At 44.7% G+C, this 27,162-nt stretch overlaps 1 protein-coding gene across 1 annotated transcript; it reads left to right on the top strand.

The window, feature by feature from the left end:
* Window positions 1–10,404: 10,404 nt before the first annotated feature.
* LOC127341842 (probable RNA-dependent RNA polymerase 3) lies at window positions 10,405–26,739 on the top strand. The gene is made up of 19 exons (XM_051367786.2): window positions 10,405–11,019; window positions 13,115–13,970; window positions 14,225–14,354; window positions 14,925–15,008; window positions 15,446–15,617; window positions 18,002–18,218; window positions 18,359–18,446; window positions 18,521–18,652; window positions 18,919–18,984; window positions 19,087–19,158; window positions 19,661–19,827; window positions 20,857–21,005; window positions 21,176–21,398; window positions 22,043–22,268; window positions 22,925–23,070; window positions 24,581–24,740; window positions 25,369–25,507; window positions 25,944–26,110; window positions 26,196–26,739. The coding sequence occupies exons 1-19, from the start codon at window positions 10,719–10,721 to the stop codon at window positions 26,445–26,447; spliced, it is 3,747 nt and encodes a 1,248-aa protein (XP_051223746.1). The 5' UTR covers window positions 10,405–10,718; the 3' UTR covers window positions 26,448–26,739.
* Window positions 26,740–27,162: the final 423 nt, after the last annotated feature.

Genomic DNA, 27,162 nt, shown 5'->3' with positions numbered 1-27,162 from the left:
CATCAAATACACTAAAAAAGGTTTAGTCCATAAGGGCTTGAGAAGAAGAACTTGCTCTTTAGACTTATCAGTGATATCTTCGGCAGCTTCCTGGAGCATAGCCTCCGAGTTAGTAGCCGACATTTCTGGAGGTGTCGAATTTTTTTTCTTTAATGGATCTTTGAGTAATTACTTCATAGAAGACTCCATCTGGAATATATGAACATGTGGAGCCTATATTAGCTAAAGCATCGGCTTCCTCGTTGCTGGCTCTGCCGATGTGTTTTAGATCACAACCTTCAAACTTGGATTCCATCGATTGATATAACTGACGGTAAGCAATCGTGTTGTCGCTGATAGCATCGCATAAATTCATCGACTATTGAACCACGATATTTGAATCTTCATAGATTTCTAGGCGAGTGGCTCCGCATGCCTTGGCCATACGCATCCCGTGTAATAGTGCTTCATACTCTACTTCATTATTCGTTGGTAATGAAAAATTCATCCTTAAAACATATCTCATTTTGTCTCGTTGCAGCAAGATTAATACTATTCCGGCCCCTGCACCTGTGCTTCGCTTTGATCCATCGAAATCCATCGTCCATGATCCGGACATGTCGGGTGCTGCCGGGATTTGTGACTGGATCCAATCAACCAAGAAATCGGGAAGGACCTGTGATTTGATTGATGTTCGGTTAACATAAGAAATATCATGCGGTGATAACTCGATAGCCCATTGAGATACTCTGCCTGTAGCCTCTGGGTTGGTAAGTATGTTCTTCAATAGTGCTTCGATGACAACGATGATCGGATGCTCTGCAATGTAATGCCGTAATTTGTGAGCTGTCCTCCATACGGCATATGCCAACTTCTGGTGATGAGGATATCGCTGTTTTGCCGGTGTAAGTACCTCGCTAAGGTAATAAACGGGGCGTTGCACGCTACGGACTTTCACTGCCTGTGCATGTTCGACTACAAGTACAGTGCTAATAACTTGTACGGTCGCAGCTACGTAGAGCAGCCTTGGTTCCTTTTCCTGTGGAGTCACGAGGACCGGAGAGGTCGACATGACCTTCTTTAAGTTGTCGAAAGAATCATGTGCCTCTGTTGTCCACTCGAACTTCTCAGATTTCTTCATTAGTTGGTAAAATGGCAAGGCCTTTTCTCCCAGTTTTGTGATAAATCTGCTAAGCGCTGCCAATCGTCCCACCAACTGCTGCACCTACTGCAAATTCTTTGGCGGTTCCATGTTAAGAACAACTTTGATTTTTAGAGAGTTAGCTTCTATCCCTCGAGCTGAAATAAAGTACCCGAAGAAGTGAGCCTAGCTCACTTGGTTAGGGGAGTGGATGTATAACCCAGCCACCCAGGTTCAAATCCCCAGGGACGCAAATTTGGGTTGTTATTATTTAAAAACAAAATCACTGTAGGGGCTTCCCCTACCATATTCCATTCAAAAAAAATAAAGTACCCAAGTACTTGGCCTCCTGGTACCCCGAAGAAGCATTTCTTTGGATTCAACTTGTTTTTTTATTTGTCGAGGTTGTCGACAGTTTCTCTCAAATCATCGATGAGAGTAGCTGCATTTCTGGTTTTGACGATGATGTCGTCGATGTAAACCTCAATATTTCGGCCAATTTGTTCTCCAAGGCAGGCCTGCATGCACCGCTGATAGCCTGCTGTGGAGTCGACTATTTGGTCGATGCGAGGCAATGCGAAATGATCCTTTGGACAATGCTTATTGAGGCTTGTGTAATCGATACACATACGAAGAACTGTTGTATCTTTCTTTGGCACCATGACTGGGTTAGCTACCCATTCGACTTCCTTGAGCTCCCGAATAAAACCAGCCTTGCGGAGCCGATTAACTTCTTCGCCAATAGCTTTTCTTTTTGGTTCTGAGAAACAACATAACGTCTTTTGTACAGGTTTAGCTTTGGGGTCAACATTGAGGGCGTGCTCGGCGAGTTCCTGGGAATACCTGGCATGTCGGATGGTTCCCATGCAAATATTTCCCAGCGCTCACGGAGGAACTCGATGAGCGCGCTTTCCTATGCGGCAGCAAGATCTGTCGATGTGTTGACCGTTTTCTTCGGATCAGAGGGATGTACTTGATGCTTCTTGGCTTCCTTGGCAACGTCAAATTCATCGGATTTTACATTCCGATTATCGACAGGTGGTTGTGTATGATCAGTGACAATGTCGAGTGCATTAAGTTCTTCCCTGACTCCAAACTTTGAAGCGATCTTCTGGAAGTCCCTATCGTAGTTATCAGAACGAGAAAAACTCCCGTGAACAGTTATTGCTGTCCCATTATTGCCTGGCATCTTCAACTTCAAGTACGCATAATGAGGTACCACCATGAATTTGGCAAACGCTGGCCTGCCGAGGATGGCATGGTACTGTGATTTCCAATCAACCACCTCGAACTCAATTTTCTCCTTCCTGAAATTGCTAGGTGTGCCGAAGACTACCTCTAGTGAAATTTTACCAAGGGGATAAGCGGGTTGGGTTGGGATGATGCCGTGGAAGCCAGTATCAGATTCTTTTAGCATATCGACCGATAATCCCATTGCTTTCATTGTGCTTGCGAACAAAAGATTTAGACCGCTTCCTCCATCCATGAACACTTTGCTCATGTTATATCCACCAATTTGCGCTTCAAGGACTAGGGAAGCATGACCGGGCCTAGGAACGGCTGTCGGGTGGTCTGCTCTGCTGAACAGGATGCTCTGATCGGACCAATCGATGTAATCGGGTACTGCTGCCATAGCTACCTCTGCAAACTTTATTTCTCGTGAAAACTTCTTGGCCTCTCTCTTCGAAAAGCTGGTCTTATGAATCATGTTCACTTGACCTCGAGAGGCAGGATAAACTTCGGTTGGTATGTAAATATCTTCGCTCAGTGTATACTGCTGCGGGCAGCTGTAAGCTACTGCTCTTTTTTCCTGCCGAGCGAGCTTTTGCCTATGATTCGGACCTTAACTCATCACAGAACTTCTGAATGTCGAGGAACTGCCGACAATCTTTGAGTAAATGAGTGGCCTTCTCGACGCTATCTTTCGGGTCGATATAAGAGTGCAAATAACATGGCGCGTCAAGCTGTTCCGTAGCCGATAAATAAGGTGTACGGAGGCGGTTCTTGCTGGATTGCACATTGTAGTATCCCTTCTCGCACTGTCGAAGGCGACTTGCAGCTCGTTCTTCTTCTTCACGGTGTAGATCCCTCCGCCTCTTCCGTTGCTCCTCTCTGCTACCAAAGTGACTTTTGCTTTCGCTGCTGTTTCTGGGTAAGCCTACTGAAGCTGTCAGTGGAACAATGGTTTCTGGAGCCGAAGTCCTTAGGCTTGACGTGTTTGAACTGGGAAGTCAGAGAAATCCTTTGAAATCGATGATGAACTGGACCCCTCCGAAGGTTGTATCCATATTGCCGCGTAACTCCGAAGAGATCGGACGCGAGGCCTCAGCGAGTGGTGTGTATTCGAAGGAACCACAACGAACCGAGTTTCTTGGACTTGGAGGTGTTGGTGAAGTCAACACAAACGCTACTAATGTGACTGGAGCTGCCGATGACGTGCCTTGTACCGACAAGTTTCCCACAGACGGCGCCAATTGTCGAGGGTACTCCTCGGCAATGCCCACCTTGAGGGGCTTAGGGTTGACAAAATCCTGCAGGCTGACACGAGACATCGGATACTAAACAAATGGGGAGAGAGATTTACCCAGGTTCGGGACCCTCGTTGAGGTAAAACCCTTACTTCATGCTTGTCTGATCTTGATTATCAAAAATAACGAGTTACAATGGGGTAGCCGAAGGCTTCGACTATGAACTCGTCGAGAAGCTAAGATTTCGTATGACCTAGCTCTATACTTACGGTGGTTATGGCTAAGCTGACTGTGTGTCCCTCGGTAGACCCTCTCCTGGCCCTTATATTGTGAGCCAGGTCTCGAGAGGTCTGTTCGGATACGACTAGGTTACAAAGAGTCTTATGTCTAAACTTTCCTTGTTCTTCGTCTTCTTGCCTTGTTCATCAAGTATATTTCTTCGGAACCGACCTGGCGTCCCACCTTGGCCAACGGATGATCTTCATGGGTCCCCGGTTGGGCCGTAAGAGATAGCACAATACAAGTTACCCGAAGGGTAATGCCACATCAGCCATAGTGAGCATTCTATGAAGCATTTGCAATAAAAAGCTATACCTATAGTAAATAAAAAATTGCTGAGATGCTCACTGTCTGTTTGTCTTGTTATTTTGGTATGGGATTGCTCTTACAAGAGTACCTCCATATCATCGGGCAAGAGGTACCCCGTTGGCGGTTCTCAATGATACATGTATGCTTACAATGACAATAACTTATTTGGGACCTAAGTTGAGTAGCATGAGGTTTAGGTACTTGCATTCAAGGGGCATGGGATTTTCAACTTGTGAGTTGCAAGCATATAGCTCGTTTTTGACTCACATTAACTTTAACCATTCAAGGTGCTTATGATAGGGGCAAAGAGAGCTCAAAGCTAATAAGTATCATACTTTTTGGAAGGTTTATAAAACTTTTTTATCTTGCTTACTCTGCAAAGAGTCTCTCTTTTACTTTTATGTTGAGTCTCCATCTTCTACTTTATGCACCAATTAAGAGAGCATAGTTGTCATTCTTAGTGCAATGTGCATAGTCCCAAAGTTATTATTGATTGATTCATGATTGTGCTATTGCTTGTTCTTAAATTACTTGTATCTAGTCACTCTTTGAACTTTGAAGATGTCCTAGCATTTATGTTTTGCTATTCTATAAAGGACATGTTGAGTACCACTTTGTTATGTTTACTCTATGCTAATAAACACATAGTTGCTTTCAATGCACTATTATTCATGATCATTTGTTTGAGTTACTCTTCATGTTATAACATAGTTGCTAAGTTCTGTTGAATTATATCTATCATGCCTATGTTAGAGTACTTAGATCCCATCTCACAATGCTTTACATGCTTGATCAAGATTGTGTTGGCTGCATGTCACCTCATAAGTTATCTTTGTTATCACTTACCTACTCGAGGGCGAGCATGAGTTAAGCTTGGGGATGCTTGATACGTCTCAAACGTATCTATAACTTTTGATGCTCCATATATTCTTGTTTTACATCAATTCATATATGTTTTGCTTACACTTCGTTGCACTTTTACATGATTTCCGGCACTAACCTATTAACAAGATGCCACAGTGCTAGTTCCCTATTTTCTGCTATTTTTATATTTCAGAAAAGTTGTACAGGAAATATTCTCTGAATTGGACGAAATAAAAGTCGAAGTCAATATTTTACCGAAACAAAGATGAAGTCCAGAGGGGGGTCGAAGAGGCGCCACAGGGCGGCCAGACCTACCCTTGGCGCGGCCTGGCCTTGGCCCACACTGATGTGTGTAGTTGACACGTCCGTTGGGAACCCCAAGAGGAAGGTGTGATGCGCACAGTAGCAAGTTTCCCTCAGTAAGAAACCAAGGTTTAATCGAACCAGTAGGAGTCAAGAAGCACGCTGAAGGTTGTTGGTGATGAGATGTAGTGCGGCGCAACACCAGGGATTCCGGCGCCAACGTGTAACCTGCACAACACAACCAAAGTACTTTGCCCCAACGAAACAGTGAGGTTGTCAATCGCACCGGCTTGCTGTAACAAAGGATTAGATGTATAGTGTGGATGATGATTGTTTGCGAAGAACAGTAAAGAACAAGTATTGCAGCATATTGTATTTCAGATGTAAAAGAATAGGACCGGGGTCCACAGTTCACTAGAGGTGTCTCTCCCATAAGATAAATAACATGTTGGCTGAACAAATTACAGTCGGGCAATTGACAAATAGAGAGGGCATGACCATGCACATACATGATATGATGAGTATAGTGAGATTTAATTGGGCATTACGACAAAGTACATAGACCGCTATCCAGCATGCATCTATGCCTAAAAAGTCCACCTTCAGGTTATCATCCGAACCCCTTCCAGTATTAAGTTGCAAACAACAGACAATTGCATTAAGTATGGTGCGTAATGTAATCAATAACTACATCCTCGGACATAGCATCAATGTTTTATCCCTAGTGGCAACAGCACATCCACAACCTTAGAACTTTCTGTCACACGTCCTGCATTTAATGGAGGCATGAACCCACTATCGAGCATAAATACTCCCTCTTGGAGTTAAGAGTAAAAACTTGGCCAGAGCCTCTACTAATAACGGAGAGCATGCAAGATCATAAACAACACATAGGTAATAGATTGATAATCAACATAACATAGTATTCTCTATCCATCGGATCCCGACAAACACAACATATAGCATTACAGATAGATGATCTTGATCATGTTAGGCAGCTCACAAGATCCGACAATGAAGCACATAAGGAGAAGACGACCATCTAGCTACTGCTATGGACCCATAGTCCAGGGGTGAACTACTCACTCATCACTCCGGAGGCGATCATGGCGGTGAAGAGTCCTCCGGGAGATGATTCCCCTCTCCGGCAGGGTGCCGGAGGCGATCTCCTGAATCCCCCGAGATGGGATTGGCGGCGGCGGCGTCTCAGTAAGGTTTTCCGTATCGTGGCTCTCGGTACTGGGTGTTTCGCGACGAAGACTATATGTAGGCGGAAGGGCAGGTCAGGGGGCCACACGAGGGCCCCACACACCAGGCCGGCGCGGCCAAGGCTTGGGCCGCGCGGCCCTAGTGTGGCGGCGCCTCGTGGCCCCACTTCGTAAGTCCTCCGGTCTTCTGGAAGCTTCGTGGAAAAATAGGCCCCTGGGCGTTGATTTCGTCCAATTCCGAGAATATTTCCTTACTAGGATTTCTGAAACCAAAAACAGCAGAAAACAGCAATCGCGGCTCTTCGGCATCTCGTTAATAGGTTAGTGCCGGAAAATGCATAAATATGACATAAAGTATGCATAAAACATGTAGATATCATCAATAATGTGGCATGGAACATAAGAAATTATCGATACGTCGGAGACGTATCACACACCAAGGGGGGTGTGGCCCCCCTAGGCACCCCACCGACCTAAATCCTCCGCCTATTTATACATCTTCTCGAGAAAACCCTGGATACCCGAGCCTCCATCCACGAAAAGTTCCGTCATGGCCGCCATCGCAGAACCCATCTCGGGGGGTTTTGAAGCTCTTCCCGGCACCCTATCGGAGGGGGAAATCATCGCCGGAGTCATCTACATCGCCATGCCCGCCTCCGAAGTGATGCGTGAGTAGTTCATCCCTGGACTATGGGTCCATAGCAGTAGCTAGATGGTTGTCTTCTCCACTTTGTGCTTCATGTATAGATCTTGTGAGCTGCCCTACATGATCATCCTTATGTAATACTACATGTTGTGTTTGCTGGGATCCGATGAATATTGTATACTATGTTGAGATTGATTATATATTCATGTCATATGTTATTTGTGATCTTGCATGCTCTCCGTTGCTAGTGGATACACTCGCCAAGTAGATACTTGTGACTCGAAGAGGGGGTATTTATGCTCGATAGTAGGTTCATGCCTCTAATTTTCTGGGAGAGTGACAATAACTTCTAAGATTGTAGATGTGTTGTTGCTACTAGGGAGAAAACAACAATGTTTTATCCAAGTGTAATTCTATTGTTTACTTTACACACATTGCTTAATGCGATAATCTGTTGCTTGCAACTTAATACTGAAAGGGGTTCGTACGATAACCGGAAGGTGGATTATTAGTCATAGACGCAATTGAATTACGGTCTATGTATTATGTTGTAATGCCCAATAAAATATCATAGTAATCATCTTGTCATGTATGGTTGATATTCTGTCAATTGCCCAACTGTAATTTGTTCACCCAACATGCTATTTATCTTTATGGAGAGACACCTCTAGTGAACTGTGGACCCTGGTCCTTTTTCTTTTACATTGATAAATTCATCTACTGCAATCATGTTTTGTTTACTTTCTGCAAACATCTCTTTCCACTCGATACGTCTAATCCTTTGTGTCCAGCAAACCGGTGAGATTGACAACCTCACTGCAAGTTGTGGCAAAGTACTTTGATTGTGTTGTGTGCAGGTTCCACGTTGTTGCTGATGCCGGTAGTGCGCCCTGCCACTAGTCAGCTAGCCACACCTTCAGAAGTCACGCCTTTCTGCTACTAGTCGATCTTTGTTTCGTACTGAGGGGAAACTTTCTGCTGTGCTCATCACACTTTCCTCTTGGGGTTTCCCAATCGCTTCCACAACAACTGCCAACAAGATTGTCTGGCGCCATCACCGAAGCACCATCAACCCTCACGATCGGGAACTCGTGCAATATTTCGCAACACTTGATGAGCTACGCTGGGTGGGATAGGTCGCGAAGGAAGAAAATGTTCTACAATGGGAGGTGCGAGTTATACCTAGTCGGGCATAGGCGGTGATGAACACTCAACATGCGATGGTGGTGGTGGTGATCAAGAGTATGTTTGATGATCTGGGCTGCCAAAGTCATCTTTGCCTTGGCATTGTCGTTGCGGTGTTAGTGGTCACGAACAAAGGCACTCAAAACCGTAGAAACAAACACAAAAGTTAGAATCTTGTTTTGGGTTTGATGAGTTGTTGTTGTGGGTGACAATGCCGGCCAGGGACCGGCGACAGTGCCGTAGAGGGATGCAGTGCCTGCCAAACACTGGCGGCAGTGCCATCATGGGTGGCAGTGTCGGCCCAACAGTGGCGGTAGTACCGCTTCCTGATGAACTGCACTAAGTTGTTCTTCGTGAGGAGCTCCCAAATTCGATCAAAACGACAAAATCGATGGAAATAAGGGCCAGGAATCGTAGAGGAATGATAGATCAACACTAGGGACACGAAATCCTTGGATAAAACCCACCAAAAACTCAACCAATTCTCAGATCCATCAAAGGCACTTGTGGGGCTATTTTTGGGGATTTTTTCTGGAATTTCCTAGAAATGAAATTGGGTGGGTGGGTGGGGGGAGCAAATTCATGGAAACCAAGAGCTACTGATACCATATGATGTGACTTGAGCCACTGATTTCTGCCTAGGTTCACGAATTGACCATGGGGGAGATGGGGGAAAACACCAAGAACACAACTCACACAAAACCCAATACAATTCGATTTACTCCCCGTGGTTCGACTTACCACTCCGGTAGAATCAACAGAGAAAGACCAACGGGTAGAGTCTTGATTAAGAGATCGATGAAAGGATCAAACAAAAATGTGTGGGAGAGAGTGGTATGCCACTAGGATCACACACACATGTCTTTAATCTCAACAAGGAGGGTCTTGGATTACATAGGAGATAATATCCGAGAGGTAAGAGAAGCTTAGGTCGGGGGGAAATAATCCAAGTTTATCTCTAACCCTAGAAAGTGCTAGTACGGGCGTACATATAGCCTAGATTCGAAACATGGGTAGTTTGGTACTTTGGTAGGGATGGTGGAATAACGGTTTGGATGTCATTCAAAGATGTGTTGAGATCGAGTGTCGAGAGGAGTGAATTCACCTTATCATGTATTGCTTTCACTCGAGCCCTCGTCATCGGTCCACTTAGGGGATTTGTGGTCTTCATGGAGCATCGTCCGTAGGACGGGCTGCATCAATTTTTCTTATACTACGAGGTACGTGGCGCATCTGTTAAACTGGCTAGACGGAGTAGTTTAAATGTGAAAGTTTTGCTTGTTGTTTGAAAATACATACTACCTTAGTTTCAAGAAATAAGGCGCACGCGTATTCCTAAACAAACTTTGATCATAAAAATTGAGCAACAAAATCATGATTATATTATATGTAATTAGTATCGTTGGATTTGTATTGAAAAGCACTTTTTAATAATATTAATTTCATGCAAACAATTTTTATCTATTTAAATTAATTCTTGATCAAATAGAAAACACGAAAATGAGGACGTTTTATTTCTTGAAACGGGTAATATGATCTTGGCATGTTTCCTTACGCGTACATGCATGCACAATATACTACTTGATGATAGCTACTACGTGTGTACTTGACTTCATTTGGGTGATTATGGCGGCGTATTCCTACACGATACACTGATTGCATGGACAGTCAACTTAAGCTTTTCGAGGTACAGTCCATTTGACTGGAAACGTTTGAGGCAAGAAATTCGAATTTCAAACAACCAGACCGATGGTTGATGGGAAAAAAAGGGGCGTGCCACTGCCAGTAGATATCTACCCAGAAAAAAAATGGACGCAATTGATTCCCATGAGTGCGAATCTTATTGGCAGACAACGATGGAACGGCTGGGAAGATGGCGTGCATGCAGCGCCATCTCCCTGCCACCAGCCAACGTTTCTTCCAAAGTTTCAATTAAACCCCGCCACGCGCTCGCCGTTGGAGTCCCCAGCCCCAGCGAACTTCTTCCAAAGTTGCATTTAAATCCCGCCACGCGCCGTTCCTTCCGAGCTACGCCAGGTCGGTCGCCGTTGGAGTCCCCAGCCCCACCGCCGCCGCCGCCGCCTCCTGCTCCCCTATCCCCCGCTGCCGCAGCAGCATCGCGCCGGTCAGGCAGTGCCCGTGATCAGACGCAGCTTGTTCGATTCCCTTCTGGTTTCTCTCCTCCACCGCCACAAGCTGGAACGCCCCCTCTCACTCTCACTCCCACTCCCACCACTGACCAGTGACCAGTGACCAGTGACCACAATCTCTTCCTCCCGTCACCGCCGCGGTCGGGGATCGCGGCAACCCTAAACCCCTAAACCCTAGTACTAGCGATGAGCTACCTAAGCCCGACCCAGACGCGCGCGCCGCTCGCGGCGGCCGTGGGCGCGGAGCTCGCGCGGCTCGAGGGGCGGCTGGGGCAGTGGGCCGACCCGGACGCGCGGCAGCGGCTCGCCGGGCTCGGCGAGTCGGCGGCGACGCGGGTGCTGCGGACGATCGGCGAGTCCCGGACGCCCGTCAAGACGCTCTCCGGCTACATCAGGCACTTGGCGGACAAGGAGGCAATGCAGCGCAACGCGAGGGGCATCCCTCCCGCCGAGAGCGCCGCCTGCAGCTCCGGCCCTTCACACGGAGGTGAGCAAGACACTGTTTTCTTTTCTTTTGGGGGTAATCTTGGGTCGGGACGGTTGGCTTGTTGATTGTGCGCCGTACTAGTGTGTGGTGCAGTTAAACGTCACCTGCATTTCCGTGCTTCCCAAAATGCAGCTGCTCATTTTCGTGGATGTACGTGTTCAGGGCATCTCCAGCGCGGGCGCGACACATTTTAGTGTCCGCGCGCGTCTGTTTGCGTCGCGCAGCGGACGCTGAAACGACCGTTTTCGTCCGCGTGTCCGTTTGCGTCTGGGGTTGGCTCCAGCGGCCCGACGCATTTTTTTTTCTCTTTTTAATTTCAACATACTTCCAAATATTACAAATTGGAAGATTATTTTACACAAACTAATACATAGTTTGGAACATGGTTTACACAAACTAATACATAGTTTGCACCATGGTGGACACAAATATAAATATTTTAAAAATAGAAACCAGTTGTGTTGATTTCCGTATGTTCGCTGCCAAGAAAGAACATTCGAGGGCACACCCAGTCACCCAAACTGGAAAATCCAGCGGGAGGATTGACGGTGCCCTTGTTGGTTCTACCGATGGCGAACAGACAGAAACCTTCCACTACTGGCTTCGTCTGGCCCGTAGCCAGATTCGCTGCAAAGAAAGAACACTCTACGTTCTAACTATCGGAGTCCGACTCGGATTCGCCGGTGTGGTAGTGCCTGCGGCAGGCCGTGTCGTCGAAGACCTTGACGACCATCTCACCGTCTCCCTCGTAGAGGAAGGTGAGCTGGCAGCCGGGCTCGAGCGCCAGGTCACGGGCGAACTTGCCCCACCCGGTGTGCAAGTACATCTTGCCCTGCCCGTCGAACAGGACCTCCACGGCCCAGCGGCAGAAGTTGCAGCTGGCCTCCCGTAGCTGCAAATGCGCCGGCTCGACGCCGTCGACGAACTCGGCGAACTTGTCCGGGAGACGCTTGATGCCGAGCGGGTCGTCGTCGATGCGGAGGAGGAACTCGAAGCAGCGTCCCTCCACGTCGGAGGAAGACGAAGAGGGCGCAGGCGACGGCGAGCGTGGGGCCGTAGCTTCTCCACCACGGCGGCCCCTGCCCCGTCCCCGGGGCCGTCCAGGGCCGCGGCCTCGACCGCCTCGCCGGCCACCAGGACCCGCGATGGTCTTCCTCGCGGGGCTGGCTGCGTCGTAGGAACACCTAGGCGGCGGAACGCTGGAGCTTTGTGGCGGCTAGGGTTTCTATGGAGTGGATGAGGAAGAAGAAGGCGCGGCCCCTTTATATAGGCCGGAGGCATGCGGTGGCCGCGGGACGCGTGGCGACGCCATTAACGTGGTTGGCGGAGGTGGGCTGCGGCCGCTCGGCAGCCGAGGCATTGCCATTAACGTGGCGCAGATCGCCGAGCGAAAGCGGCGGCTGGCGCCGCAGCGAGCGCGTTTGAGAAGACGCATCGACGCAGGGTCGCTGCTAGGAGGGCCCGACGAAACGTCCGCCGGATACGAGCGGACACTTTCGGCGTCCGCGCAGTGTCCGCGGAGACGCATCCGAGGCGCATATTTGGGCCAGGTTTACGTCTCCGCGGACGGCCCGGTCACTTTGCGTCGCCCCGCTGGAGAGGGTGCCAGACGCATTTCCGGTCACGGCGGACGAAAACGACCATTTGCGTCGCGCCGCTGGAGATGCCCTCATATACTCAAGGACGCTGACACTTTTTTTTGGCGAAATGGATATTTTTTGTTGAATTGGGTTCCACGGTTGGATTTTCTGTTCCTCTCGTTCTCTTTTGGGTAACTGGACTGTGGATTATGCAGATAAGTGTTGCTTTCAGGGTGGATCTTGCTTGATGCTTGGCAGTTGGCACTAGGCATTGTCAATGGATCTACCATTTTCTTTTCTGAATTTCGTGGAGCCCCGCCTCAGATTTCTTGATGTTCAGTATGATGGTGTTGATTTCGAATATCTTTCCTAAATTCCAAATTATGAGCTCCCAAGTGTTTACTAATCATTTGATTTAGCCTGCATGTCTTGCCTTTTGCAGGACCAATAATTCCTTGCTTTCGTATATACTGTAATGTTCCTTGGACTAATCATGAAATCTTTTTGTTTTGCAGATGAATCTGTATCTGGGCCACTTCAATGTAGCTATGATCAATATGATGTTCAAAGTCCTTACCGAGAAGAAATAACTTTGGGCCTCTCAAACAATGCTGGGTGTGCCGACCAGCCAAGGCATATTGGTTCGCAGGATAATGAGGGTTCTGGCAGAGAAATTGCTCATGTGGTTCCAAACCTGTCTGCAATTGCAGCTCAGACCCCATCTGGTTGGGTGTCGTTACGGAATCAGAACGACACTAAGATTAATAATCCTATCGGAGCAATGGCTGCATTGACTCTCGCTACACCGCTGGTTCAAGCCCTGCCCTGTATGGCAGGTGAGATCACATCCACAATAACACCTGCTATGATGCCGGTTCCAACTCTGCCCACTACGGTAGGTCAGAACGAATTCGGAAAGACACCTGCTATGATGCCGGTTCCAACCCTGCCATGGATGGCAGGTGAGGACCCAGAAGCTTGGATCCGGCTCTTGAAACGGGACTATTCTCGTGACCCTGCGATGACTCTTCCGGTGTGGAACCAGATACCTGTGCAGATTAGTAGTCCTGCCCGAGCAATGGCTCCCAGTGTTATGATACAGGGAGATACCCCAAATACGATACCAAACAATATTCATACACCTCCAAGCAGTGTCTCCACACCAATCCATGCACGGGATATTTCACGACGAGTTCAGGGAACTGGTGTTCCCTCTGGAAGCCCACACATCCCAGCATGTGCAGGGGTGTCAAGTCCTACAATTTATTGTTCTACATCAAATGCATCGAGGGAGAAGGCAAGTCCTCAAATTGAAGCACTGGATGGAATGGAGTTCAGGAAGATATTTATGATTTTCGCGTACCTTTGTGGGTGAGTTAGTCCACTGTTTACAGTTTTTTTTGGAATAAAGAACAAAGACTCTTATTTTTTATTATTATAAAGAACAAAGACTTATAGTGTTTTGCAAGTACATGGTTTTGTTATACTGAAAATAAACATAATCAAAACACTTCCAATTCGCCTTTTAGTGATTTGTTCTGGATAAATTTATATCGTTTAGGCAAAACTGTATTGTGTACGTGATGCTCTTTCTAAAACATAAACATCTTCAATTTAATTTACAGGAACAGGATAGAAGATGAACTATCTGTGGACTATATTAGATCCTTGATGCGCCTTCCCCTGGTTGATTTTGAGTCACAAATCTGGAACGCATTTGGTCACAAGTATATTGATGTTTCAGGCAGAGCTAAGGTTTATATCAGTACTCGTGTTTCTCTTATTTTCATAATAGTTCATCAGTGGTCAAAGATAACGCTTCCTATCATAGTAGCATATAGTATATCAGTTCAAATGGAACCAGAGCTAGATATAATTTATCGCACGGTTTTCTGAACCTTGTCCTTCATTGAAACCATGTATCCACTTGTATTTCTCAGACTCCTTAAATAACTATAGATTCAGTGAGTACCAACATTAATGTCTCCCAGTGAGAATACTGTACTACTCCCTCTAAACCAGTTTACAAGCTCATTTCATGCTTTGAGAAAAAATTTGACCATTAATTTGGTCAACCAAATATGAAATATATGCCACAAAAATTATACCATTGGAAACTTACTTTTAATATGAATCCAATGGTAAAAAATTTGTGGCATATATCTCATATTATGTTGACTAAATTAATGGTCAAAGTTTTTCTCTACGTGGTGGCCTAATATACCGGTATGGAGGGAGTAGCATATATTTGTCTTTCCCTCTATAGTAAATGATAACATGAGGCTGATGTTATTGTCCCCCCCTTTCTCAACTTGATGCTCGTAGAACCTCGGTTCAGACCCAGGTACAGCAAAAGTCTACCATTGTACTGTTGAGATAAGAGGGGATTCTGCAGTCAACATTTTCAAGGTTTGTGATGCTTTATGTTTTCCTGTCATTTTCATTACATGTATTGTTTAACTTTTTTTCCACAGTGACCTGCTAATTGTTCAAATGGCACCTGCGAGTCATGATTGTTGATTCTGCATGTCTATTTATTTTGTGCTTGCCTACCTACTTGCACATATAGGTGTATACCACCCATATATGCTGTCAAAGCCTTAACAAAGTGTGCATATATGTTTGTGGTCATGTGATTACAATTGCGTAACTGGTCAAATCATGCACAAGTTGCTAGTAGAAGTATGTGATTTCAATTGCATAACATGACAGATCATGCACACCATGTTAATAGAAGCACACATATTAGAAAAATGTAATACTAAATGGTTAAGGGACCAAAGTTTATATCTGTTGCGTACAGTGCTGAAATTCTTTACATTTTAACCTTATTTTACTGGAGGCAGGGACCATACACGGAGACTAGAAGGACTCATCTGGCAAAAGTTGTTGGTGACGATAATGTCCTCGTAGTGAAGTTTATGGGGAAATCTTCAGAAATCATGACTGATTTTGCACCTTACCATAAGGTCGCTGAAGATGGTATTGTTCTGGGTTTGCGCCGATACCAATTTTTCGGTAAGTACTCATGATCTTATAATACTCTATTTGGTTTGTTAACAATATTGGCAGACTGAGGAGGGTCATATTGTAGAGATGTTTTCTACATTTCATGGCTAGACACTTTTTTTTTGCGGGAAGATCTGAATCTATTCTATTATACAACAAGAGGTACAAAGCACCCCAAACATAATAAAAATTACATCGAGGTCCTTCGACCACCTAGAGACTACTATTGCCGCCAGAGCGAGCCGCTGTCGCCGCTCCCTTACTGGAGCCGGCCTGACGTTATTGATGACAGCCGGACAGTCTTCGTGCACATGCCCCTAAGGACCAGCGCCCCAGAGCCGCAATCGTCGCCATTGAACCCTTGAATTGATCCAAATCTTCTAACACCAAACCTATAACAGACGTAGACTGGACGAGATCCACCATTCAGACGAATGCCCGCCCTCCTCGATGCCACCGGCGAGATCACCGCTGATGAGGTGAAGGAGGAGGCGGGTATACCTTATTCTTGTCCTGTACAATGCCGCCATAGCCACCATAACGATGATGCCAGTGACCAAAATCTAACTTTAGGGACCCTTCTCAGCATCAAGCGCAGGTTCGAGGTCCCTACCCCCTCCTGCCGCTGGAGTGGATAGGAGAGGAGGCAGGGATCCGTCAATTCCCGGTCGTAGACGGCGAGGTCGAGGCAGAGGGTGGCGGCTGGTAGGGTTTCCACCCTAGCCGCCGCTGTTTCTTTCACCGGAGGAGATCCTCGAAATAGGCTTTCGCCCCGCTATATTAATATACCACACACGGATACAACAAAGTAGCCATTGCTGGGGCAAATAGCACAAGCATGCCCAAAAGAAAACACAAAAGAAAGAAAAGAGAAACTAATGCCGAAAGGGTCGGATCGACGAAAACGGGAGTGTCTCGCAACCGCTGCGCCTACCAGAGAATTCCCACCACACACCTAGCACTCTGGAGCCCCGCGTACCAAGCACCACCTTCAAGAAGGGATTCGACGACGACGTCGCTGCTGCCCGGAGTGGTCCTAGGGTTTCCCCGGTACGCAAGGACATGGGAGCAGAGCATCAACCAACGCCCTTCAAGAAGGAAGGGTGGCGCCCGCGGGCATCACCGCGTCGGTGTCGGCAAAGCCGACAGGGATTTCTCCTGACCCTTGCAACCCCGCCTCGGACGCTCCATCGCGCTCCACCTCACTCGCCGCCCACCACCACGCGCCACCACGGCCTTGCAGGCACCACCGCCGTCTCACCGTGGCCAACGAAGCGAGGTCAGCACGGACAAGAAGGGCCAACCGGAAGCGGGAGGCAGCACGTCAGCAGCCACGTCGGAGGGAACCACCTCCACCACCACCTGCAGACGCCGGCCGGACGTGTCGACAGAACAAACCAGGCCCACCTGGCCCGGCCGAGCCCGAGCGGGCTCGTGAAGTTCCGTCAACACGCTGCAGCGTACGCGCCGCTGACCTCGCCGCCCCCAACTCCAGCCGCACCTCCGTCCGCCCAGAAGAGCGCCGCCGGGCAGGGAGCCGGCCCGCCCAGACCCAGATGGGCCCAGATCTGGGCCAAGCGAGCGCTGCCCCGAGCCGCTGCGGCATCCCGCGACCAAGGGGCCACGCCACCGCCTCGTCACCATCCGCCGTCGCGCCGCCTGGAAGGAGGCGCCGCGCCGGAAGCCCACCGACCTGGGAGCACCGCCACCTGCTCAGGAGACCCCGCGTCTCCCCTACACATGCGCGGGGAAGGGAAGCTCCGCCGCCGCCGGCACCCCGCGGGCTTTGCCCGGCGGCCTGCGCCGACGGCGGCGGCGGGGAGAGGCGGAGAGGAGCTCGGGCGCTAGGGTTAGTCGCCCTCCCGTCGCCCGCGGGGAGCGACGCGGAGGGCCGAAACGTTTTTCCCCTTCACCGGAGGAGATCCTGGATAGACACTTTGGTGTTAGTGAAGTCTGAAGTGTAGTACTCCATTCTTCATTTCTGCATTTCATGGAAGACATGTATGGATTATTTGGAGGTGTATGAGATGAATCGTGATTTATTTATTTGCATGGCATTGGATGAATAAATCAGGCAAAATATCATTGCATAGTACAATATCATTGCATCCAATTCAATTTTTTAATGGATACTAGACTTGATTTGTTGAACCATGGTAGTATGATTATCACTTAAGCCACCCTTAAAGTATTATTTTCTGTATTGCCACTGAATAATACAACTAATTAGTAATCCCTAACAGGAACCTAATCACCATAAATTTCAGCTTTAAGTATTAATAATGGCTAGTTATTACAAGTTGCGTCAAGGCTCCTCATGTTTCATCGCAGCTAAGTAGGTTGTGGTAGGCTGGGTGCTCGTCTTTAACTCATGCATGGTGTCCATTTTATAGTTTACAAAGATGGAGGAAAAGAAGAGAAAATTAAAGAAGAAAGAAAAAATGGGGGAAACGAGAAATGCACTTCAGCTGTGAGATGCTACTTTGTTCGCACTGATTCAGGATGGAAGATGGATGAACCTTATATACTCTCTGGCAAAACAATCAGTCAGGCCCGCAAACTATTCATGCATATACATATGGCTCCCACCTTGGCGAAGTATATGGCCAGGTATTTTCTTCTGAACTTATTGAATAGTACCAGTTAATTGAAGTATTGTGGGCCTCTAGTTTTTTCTGGGCTATGTTCAGCAGTCTCTCTTTCTCCCCTCTCTCTGATTCAAGTTTGCGTTCTTTAATTCAATGTTACAGGTTTGCGTTAATACTATCCAAAACTATCACATTGGAGATTGATTTGTCAGCTGTTCATGTTATACAGCTAGATGACAAACCTTGCAGCGTAATTCTCTTGCTCCACTCCGGTATCTGTTCTTGTTTCTAGAATTTAAAATTGATCTTAGTGCAATACTTTAGGGTGAACATGGCCGCATTGTTGTTCAAGATGGGGAGCCTTTAATTCATACGGATGGAACTGGCATTATATCGGAAGACTTAGCTATGAAATGCTCCACAAGTATCCCCGAGAAAAATTATTTGAAGTCGCAGGTTTGTGTACTTGCCACTGTCATGACTTACACCATGATAGAGTTTTAAGTGGAACGTAGTTATGAGCTTACGTAGATATTTTTTACTTTACTAGAAAAATTTGGGTTTCCCTGATGCATAATATGACCATCCAATTACATTTCCTCTATAATTTCCCTGTCCTGGAATATCATGCTCTTCAGACTACTGCAAGAATAGCTAATGGCAGTGTTTTACTCCGACACTTCGAGCGTAATTTTCTTATTCCTTTATTATGGCTTGTTCAGGATATTGTGTCTAGTGATGAAATACCTATGGTATCTTCACGTACGAAGAGGTGTCGGTCTATGGCGGTATCACCACTGAACCTGTGCCACAGTGTTCTAATTTACGTTCTGAATGTGTTACCAGTTTAACTAATAGGTCTATTTTTCTGATCTGTTCTTTTTCTCTAGCCTCTTCTTACGCAGTTCCGTATGTTCTATAAAGGGGCAGCTGTTAAGGGAACTGTCCTTGTTGACAGAAGGGTACGCATTAAGAGTTCTATTTTTCAGACATTATGCAACTCAGAATTCTAAAAATGTAGTTTTTGCGCAAGGGGTTGGCTTCACAACTTTTGAGCATCTATACACATGCATCTTCCTTCTACAGTGATAACAAGATGGTCTTAACTTTACTATGTGTATGGCAATTCATCTTATTTTGCATGATATATGAACTCAAGTATACTTCCAAGCAGAGCAATGAAGCAGTTATCTGTTTCTCATTTAGGATAGACAGATTAGACAAGCAATTTCCCTGCTGCAATCTCATCATATTACCAACATCAGTTGACCACTAGTTTTGTTCATGTTGATATTCTCAACATCGTGGATACCGGCTTGGTTGACTGTCTGTCATGATTCATTGTTATATCCAATATTACTCATTTGCTATATAATTTTGAAGTTTCGGTCATGCGTTTTACTATCTTATCTTGCCAAAACCTTTGAGCATTCTTTGTAAGAATATCTTTATTTTCTTTTGCAGCTTCCTCCTGCAACTATTCTTGTACGTCCATCAATGATAAAGATAAAATCTGATCCAGAATTATGTGGTGTACATTCCATCAGCTCTTTGGAACTGATGAAAATGAAAACAGATCCAAAATTGAATGGTGTCCAGTCCGTCAACTCTTTGGAAATAGTTACAACAAGGTACACCAAGAAACTTTGAGTTCTGTTAATGGATTTAAGTACTAAGCACATACTTAGGCCGTGTTCGGAAACGGTCCAGCTTCATAAAAATCCGTATTTCCAGCTTCCCAGGAGATTCCGGCTTCGCAGGTTTTTTTTTTTTTTTTTTTGTTGAGAAATGGCTTCGCAGGTGGAGCAGCGAACGTTCAGGACTGCTCCATACACGTCTGTTTTTGTAACCGTAAAGCTCCTCGAAGTATTTGTTTGTATTAAATGCAGTAATCAAGTGAAATTATTTTGGTACAACTCACTGGAATTTTGTGCGGCTACATCATTTGTCTCCTATCATCTCTCAAAGTCTCTGTCATGGATTGAAGCAAGTCTCTCCTAGGGTTTAGTTTCTCCTTCATAGCAGTGCTACAAGGATAACCATTAGAAACTGTATGTTGCAGTATCAAGAAAAATCTCTCAATTCAAAGAAAAAAATAGGAACCAACATAGTAACTCGAAGGTTTGAATGGTATTTGATCCCTTTCAAAGGAGAATAGTTACATTCTTGGGTTATGTGGACAATGTGTCATAAAAAAGATGTTTCTTGGTTTGTTCTACATTTATTTTACTATTTCACCAGGAAATCCTCCTTTCTGCTTGGTTTAAAACCTTAATGAAACCCACTGGTGAGTCCAGTGACCAGCCTGTTGAGTTTAGCCTGAGCGGTATAGCTTGAAAATCAGGAGAAATATAAACTATGTTTCCTTGACGGCCAAGCATGCTGTTTTAGCTAAGACAAGTTACACTTACCTTTGCTCAATAGTCTAAACATGCATTTTTGTGAGTTTGTTGGTGCATGCCACTCGATGTTAGCATTTGGTGGGACTGAGGTCGAGTCCTCATAGTTGGCTTGGTTAAGTATTGATGCGAAGTTGATATGGAAGTATGAGTACAAGTACTTTCTTTCCACAAGGAGCACAACAGCTGAAGCTTTTGATGAGGAACAAACATATTAATTTTCTTTTGGCTCACTAGTAATATCCTTGTTTATTTCCTCAGCAATCATCCCAAGAGGACATCAACATCAAGATTCTTGATTGCACTACTTTACTATGGAGGAGTTAAAGCAGAGTACTTTATGGAGCTTCTACATGATGCAGTTGAAGGGGCTGCGAATGCTCGCTATAATTACGATGACGCACTTAAACGTAAGCTTTCAGTACGGTGGTTGCATATTCTTAATGCACTGCATTTTGTACAAATTGGAACCAATATGTGCTTCTTTCTGTTCTATCTTATTTTGCAAGTTCTGACAGTCTGCCATTTATTTTTACCTGCTTGCATTTGAAACATACCTTTCTTCATCTGGTTCTTACAGTTGCGTTTATCTATGCTGACATGGAAGACTCCATGTCGGCACGAATGATTCTCTCTGGAGTCCCATTAGAAGATGCATATTTGCAATCTAGACTGGCTACCATGTCTCAACTGGAAAGGAAAGGATTCAAGGAAGGCAAACTACCAATCGATGATTGCTTTTATTTGATGGGTACAACAGATCCTACAGGGAAACTCAGACCTAATGAAGTTTGTGTGATACTGTAAGTGACAGAAAGTACTCATTCGCATCTGGATTCCTTTTGGATTCTGTTTTGTGTATGTTTCAGGGATCCCTAATTTACTGGCCACCTTTAGAAATTTCTGAATAAATTTCTGTTTTATGGTAATTAAGTTTTAATAAGAAACCTCAGTTAGGGAAACAAGTGCCTTTAAATTTTCTGCAGCAGCAGATTTTTTGTTCACTATATTCAAAATTCTTGTTGATTAAAATCATATGTTAACACATTTGTGCGCTTGATGGCAAGCCTGCTCCCTGCGGTACATGAGGATCTCACTCCACATTTTTTCAGCCTGTATAGTCTTGAGGGGGTACTGTAACAGCATTATTCCTTTCAGTTGGTAATATTTGGACTAACCTGACATCATATATTCAATATAAGGGAGGTTGAGACATTTGATATGTGTGGCTATTGTAAATAAGAATTTTTGTAAGAGATATTGTGGACTCCATTAGGATTTCGATCTCGCAGGACATATTTTGAACTTCCATCTATAAGCAAGTCACAGGATCCTATAAAACATCCACTATGCTGCAGTCATTATATAGTGGAGCATTTCTAATGTTTGAAAGCAGTTGTTCTTTTAATTTTTCCCTTCGTTAATCACTTTATCTGCTATTAAACAGTGAGAATGGACAATATTCTGGAAAAGTGCTTGTCTATAAACATCCTGGGTTGCACTTCGGGGATATACATGTCTTCACATCAAGGTATATTGAGGGTATAGGGGATGCAGTGGGGAATTCAAGATATGGTTTACTTTTTCCTACGACTGGGCCACGATCTTCGGCCGATGAGATGGCCAATAGCGACCATGATGGGGACATGTTCTGGGTCTCGATAAACGCACAGGTCAGTTGTTTGCTGGTTGACACTATACTTGAATTCTCCACACAAAAATCATTGTTTTGGATGGCCCATTTAAAACCTCAAGAACCAAAGTGGCCCTTCTTTTTGCGAGAAAAAAGAGCTACTTTGGTCTTACCCTAATAACATTACACTATATTCATGTTCTAGTCATGCCTTGCAATATCTGCAATACACTGTTTCAAAAATGTAGGGCGTAATTTGACTACAATTTTGAACTTTGACTGTAAATTTCATGTAAAATGTTATGCTAAATGTTAAAAATCACAATCCTAAGAAAGTGTTTTTTTATATGAATAGTATGGGCGCAATGCACAGATTCTCTTTTGAACAAACATAATATTTGATTATTTGCTGGTCAATGCATGAATGTTGAACAGTCAAAGTATGCCTTACATTTGAACAGAGGGAGTATATATAGTTATGTACATCTGCCATGCATACTTAGTTACTAAACAGGCCATTATCGGATGTCCCCTAAGGAACAACAGGCCATTATAGCTTCATCACGTCAAGTGTATCTTTGTTGTAGCAATGCTGTATAAATATATACGGGTTTAAATGTTGTAGAAATGACACTTTATGTTGTCTTTCAACCTCTCAAAGAATAGCCACTCACTACAAATTTGTTTTTTTTTCAGTTACTACAGCAGTTCAAGCCTTCTAACCCGTGGATTCAAAAGATTAAGCCAAAGAAGCCTAACCAAAGGTGTCCTCAGAGTCTTAATGAGTTGGAACTCGAGAGAAAACTATTTCATGATTTCCTGCAAGTAAGATTTGCACGCAGGTATTCATATCAAGTTGTAGTTTTTTTCTAATGTATGCTAATAATCATCAGGGAGCTCTGTTTTCCGAACGCACTTAAGTATATACCCAATGCTAGGAAATAATTTGATACTGGAAATAAATTTGCAGCGTTAATCTCATACATTAGCCAACAAATTTAGTTACGGCCTTATAATGCTATACGTTAGCTATCATAATCGATATCATGTATCTGGCCAGCTTTCTACCGCAGGGTTCCAGGGACATGAAACTGGGGGTCAGTGTATGTTATAATAACAGTGATGAGAAAGTGATAAACACGATGAATTTGACTTCTTTACTTTCCTTGAATTTGACGTCACTTATTATCTTATTCTGCTAACCTTGACTAGGTCAACACATTAGCTGATCCCGAACACAATTTGAACCCGAGTAATTCATGGCGATATTTATTCCTATGTGCAACTACGGCTCGTAGCCTTTTCCTCTAATGCGTTAAGCTCGACAAATAAGCTCCACTCTTGTGGTCAAATAATAACCCCGTTGATGAAATGAGAAAATACCAAAGCTAACAAGTGTGTATATGGAAATATGAAAATTAGAAATTTGGGAATACCTCGTTCTCAACATAAGTTATATAAAAAACTTGTATTTCACATAAGGTGATAAGTATTACCATTACACGTCAATAGGATTTTAGAGTCATAGTCTTTGACAGCCACACACTGCAACCTCATTTTTAGTTCCAAAGGGGGTTAATGTTGCAGAAAATGTTTTACCAAATAGACGAGGAGGAAGCCAAGGGCATTATGAGGGCATAAGTTTTTGTAATAATGGAACCAACCAGCAAAAAGCATTAATGCTGCAAAAATCAATGCACCAATTGCAGTACAATAGAGTTGTAATTCACTAGTTATTCCAGATGCTCGCCAAAGCTGAAAAAACCCAGAGGTTATTTGGATTCCTCGGAAGCCCCCGCCTACATCACCATTTGCATTTTGATAGGTGAAAAATGTTATATCGCCATCTTTGGAGTGAATTAACTGTTACATATATGTATGCCTTCTAGGAAACTTTTTGAATCAATGTTATCAGTCTCGTTGAGTATGTTGTTATTATGTGACTGCACTGCATTGAATGTATTCCTTGCATCCTGAGTATGCATTATGACTTCACTTCAGTTTCCTTTTATATTTTTGATCAGTGTAAATTCATAAGTGCAAATTCCATTATCATACTCAATAATGTAAAACATGACTGTTTTTAGCACTAGAAGGTATGAAGAATTTGTATTTTGTTGAAAAGGGAATGTTTCTCAAAAGATTTGAATGCCCTATTTATTACAGCCAGTTGAGGTATTTGCATTGGTTCATTTGTTTTCCACCGGGCCACCTTTTGTTAGTATTCCATCTAGAAAAATAAAGCTTGAATTTTGTGTGATCTAATCATTATGTTCTGGATATCTGCTGTATGAGTATACAACTTTTTACTGTTGTATGATCTAAGACTTGTTCGATTTTTTCTTCCTTCAGTTCTGCACTTAGCACTGCGGCGGATTGTTGGTTAGTATATATGGACCGACTCATAACAGATGACCTTGATGAATACGAAAGGAAAGTGTTAGAGAAAAAGATGGAGACGTTAGTTGATCTTTATTATTTGGCTCTGGATGCTCCAAAGACCGGAATGAAGGTTAATTCTAGTTTCAAGTTTACACAATTTGTAGTTTCAAATGCTTTTATGTAGAGAATCATGAGTACCTGCTCTTCTTGTTATTAGTTATTGTAATTCTATTTTCGAGTATACACAGTGGCATTTGTCCTTTTATTTTCTTCTTTTCTCCTCTTGATGATTTACAACCTGTAGATTCTGCTCTTTTTACTATTCCAAATGAATTATGTAGCATGCAGTGTGTTTCATTACCTCTAGAATCGAATTTCAAATTCAAAATGTATTACAAGAAACAAAAAGATATGTTTTCTGTCAAACAGTGGCATTTGTCCTTTTATTCTCTCCCTTTCCCCTCTTGATGATTTACAATCTGTAGATTCTGCTATTTTTTTTGTTACTCTTAGCATGGAATCAGTTTGAATTTTACATAGCCAGAGTAAACTGCTAGATTTTTTTTTATTGAAGTCTACATGTTAATTTGGTTTCTTAGACTAAATTTGATTACATGAGTGCACCACAGAGGGTGATTGGTACTTCAGTAGCATATGTTGTGTTATTTGATACTCAAGGCAATAGGTCATTACATGCGAAGCATATTATACTTGAACAGCCTAAGCTTCTTCTGATCATCTTTCTTCCCTCTCAACAGATCAATGTCCCTTCTGAGCTGATAGCAAAAAAATATCCACACTTCATGGATCGCAAGCAACTCTACCATTCCAAATCCATACTGGGAAGAATCTATGATAAAGCAGTGAAAGTGCAATCAGATAATGTTGGATCAATCGGTAAGTTACTTGGATTATCTCTTTCTTGTCGCCAACGGTTTTATTCGGTTTAGTTGCAGTTTTTTTCTTCGAGTGTATCAATCACATAGAACGGATGACAAAGGCATCAACAATGCCAAAGAATGCTATTTTGCTGCCAACACGAGGTGGCAGCTCCTCTAATTAACAAAGCAACTAATCTCCTACGGTAGACAGTATATTGGTTTTTTGATATTTTGTACTGTACCGATTGTTCATATGGATCTCTGAATTGATGGTGAACAACATGTAGCCTCACAATAGGTCAGAGTATTCCTAGAGTTAAGATCGTTACAATCACGTCTCGAATAGTTTGCCTTTGGGGGTGCTCACACGAGCATATTTTCCATTCAAAATGTGATATGGTGGTGCCTAAAATAACTGCTGCTTTGTTTCTGTTTTCTTTTGTTATAATCAGAAATATCGTTGGACCTGCGTTTCAAGGAGAGGGATACATCAAAATGCAAGCCCTTCTGGACACGTCATTACAAAGAGTACTGTAAAGACAGTGGACCACTCGCTGAAATACAGGATAAGGAAGAAGTGGACTTAAAGTTTAGTGAACTGTACACCAAGTACAAGCATGTAAGCTCCCAATGTTCTGCTGAATTACCCAAGTATATACGTGAGGCTCCTACCAACATCCTGAAATGGCATAATTGTTCTGCAGATACTCTACCATGCAGCTGAATTTGAGCAAACCCCAAGGGATCTGAAAGATGTGTTTGATGAGGCATGCGCGATTTATCAAATCGTCTATGAGAGCGCAGTGGCTGCTAAAAAACCCGGGAAATGCAGCTTTGCCTGGAAAGTCGCGGGGCACGCGCTATGCCATTTCTTAGCCCTCGAGACCGAGGGCGGCAAGGTGCTTGTGCCGCTGTCGGTCGCTAAGAATCTTCTGAAGAAGGATCGCAAGAAGTAGCAGCAAGGGGCTGTGAATTTGACTACATGCTGTATAAAGTAGGTAGGTATCTATCGTGGCAGTAATATTAGGGTGTATATTTCAAGCTGATGTATTAACTGTAGGCTGTATTTATACCTGCTTGAAGGAGCTACGTGTTGTGCTCTCGAGGTGCATGATGATGTGTCATCAACGGTGTGTGTCGTGTCTAGGTACATCTATGTGTAATAAGATATGACATCCCATTTCCCTGTTCGTCGGATATCCTCTGTATTTCTGTTCAGAAATGTAATTTCAATGTTGTCCGGTGTCAGTTCTGGTAGCTCTTTTAGTTGATGTTTGGTTTAATAATCTCGTCACTTTTCAGGGCACTACAGGAATCTGGGGAGATGCCGACGGCCGCCGGCCCTCGGCGTAGCACAGCTTAGCCCTCGGCGTACGCTACGCCGACGGTGCCCCTCGGCGTAGCTCCTCGGGGAAGGTCGGCCTCGGCAGAGCACAGGTGGCCCTCGGCGTAAACGTCGCCGTCGGCGTAGCCGCAGAGGGCCGACGGCTGGCCCCACCCGTCGGCGTAGTGGCCCTCGGCGTAGCACGGTGACCGGCGCCGTTCGTCTAACGTCCGTTTGAGCTACGCCGAGGGGCACACCGTCGGCATAGCGCGCCACGTGGCGTGTCCGTGGCTCGTCTGGTGTCATCTACGCCGCGGCTACGCCGAGCGCCGCCCCGTCGGCATATC

The sequence above is a fragment of the Lolium perenne genome, chromosome 3 (assembly GCF_019359855.2).
Source record: "Lolium perenne isolate Kyuss_39 chromosome 3, Kyuss_2.0, whole genome shotgun sequence".
Taxonomy (NCBI): Eukaryota; Viridiplantae; Streptophyta; class Magnoliopsida; order Poales; family Poaceae; genus Lolium; species Lolium perenne.
This window is presented reverse-complemented; position numbering and strand designations above follow the sequence as displayed.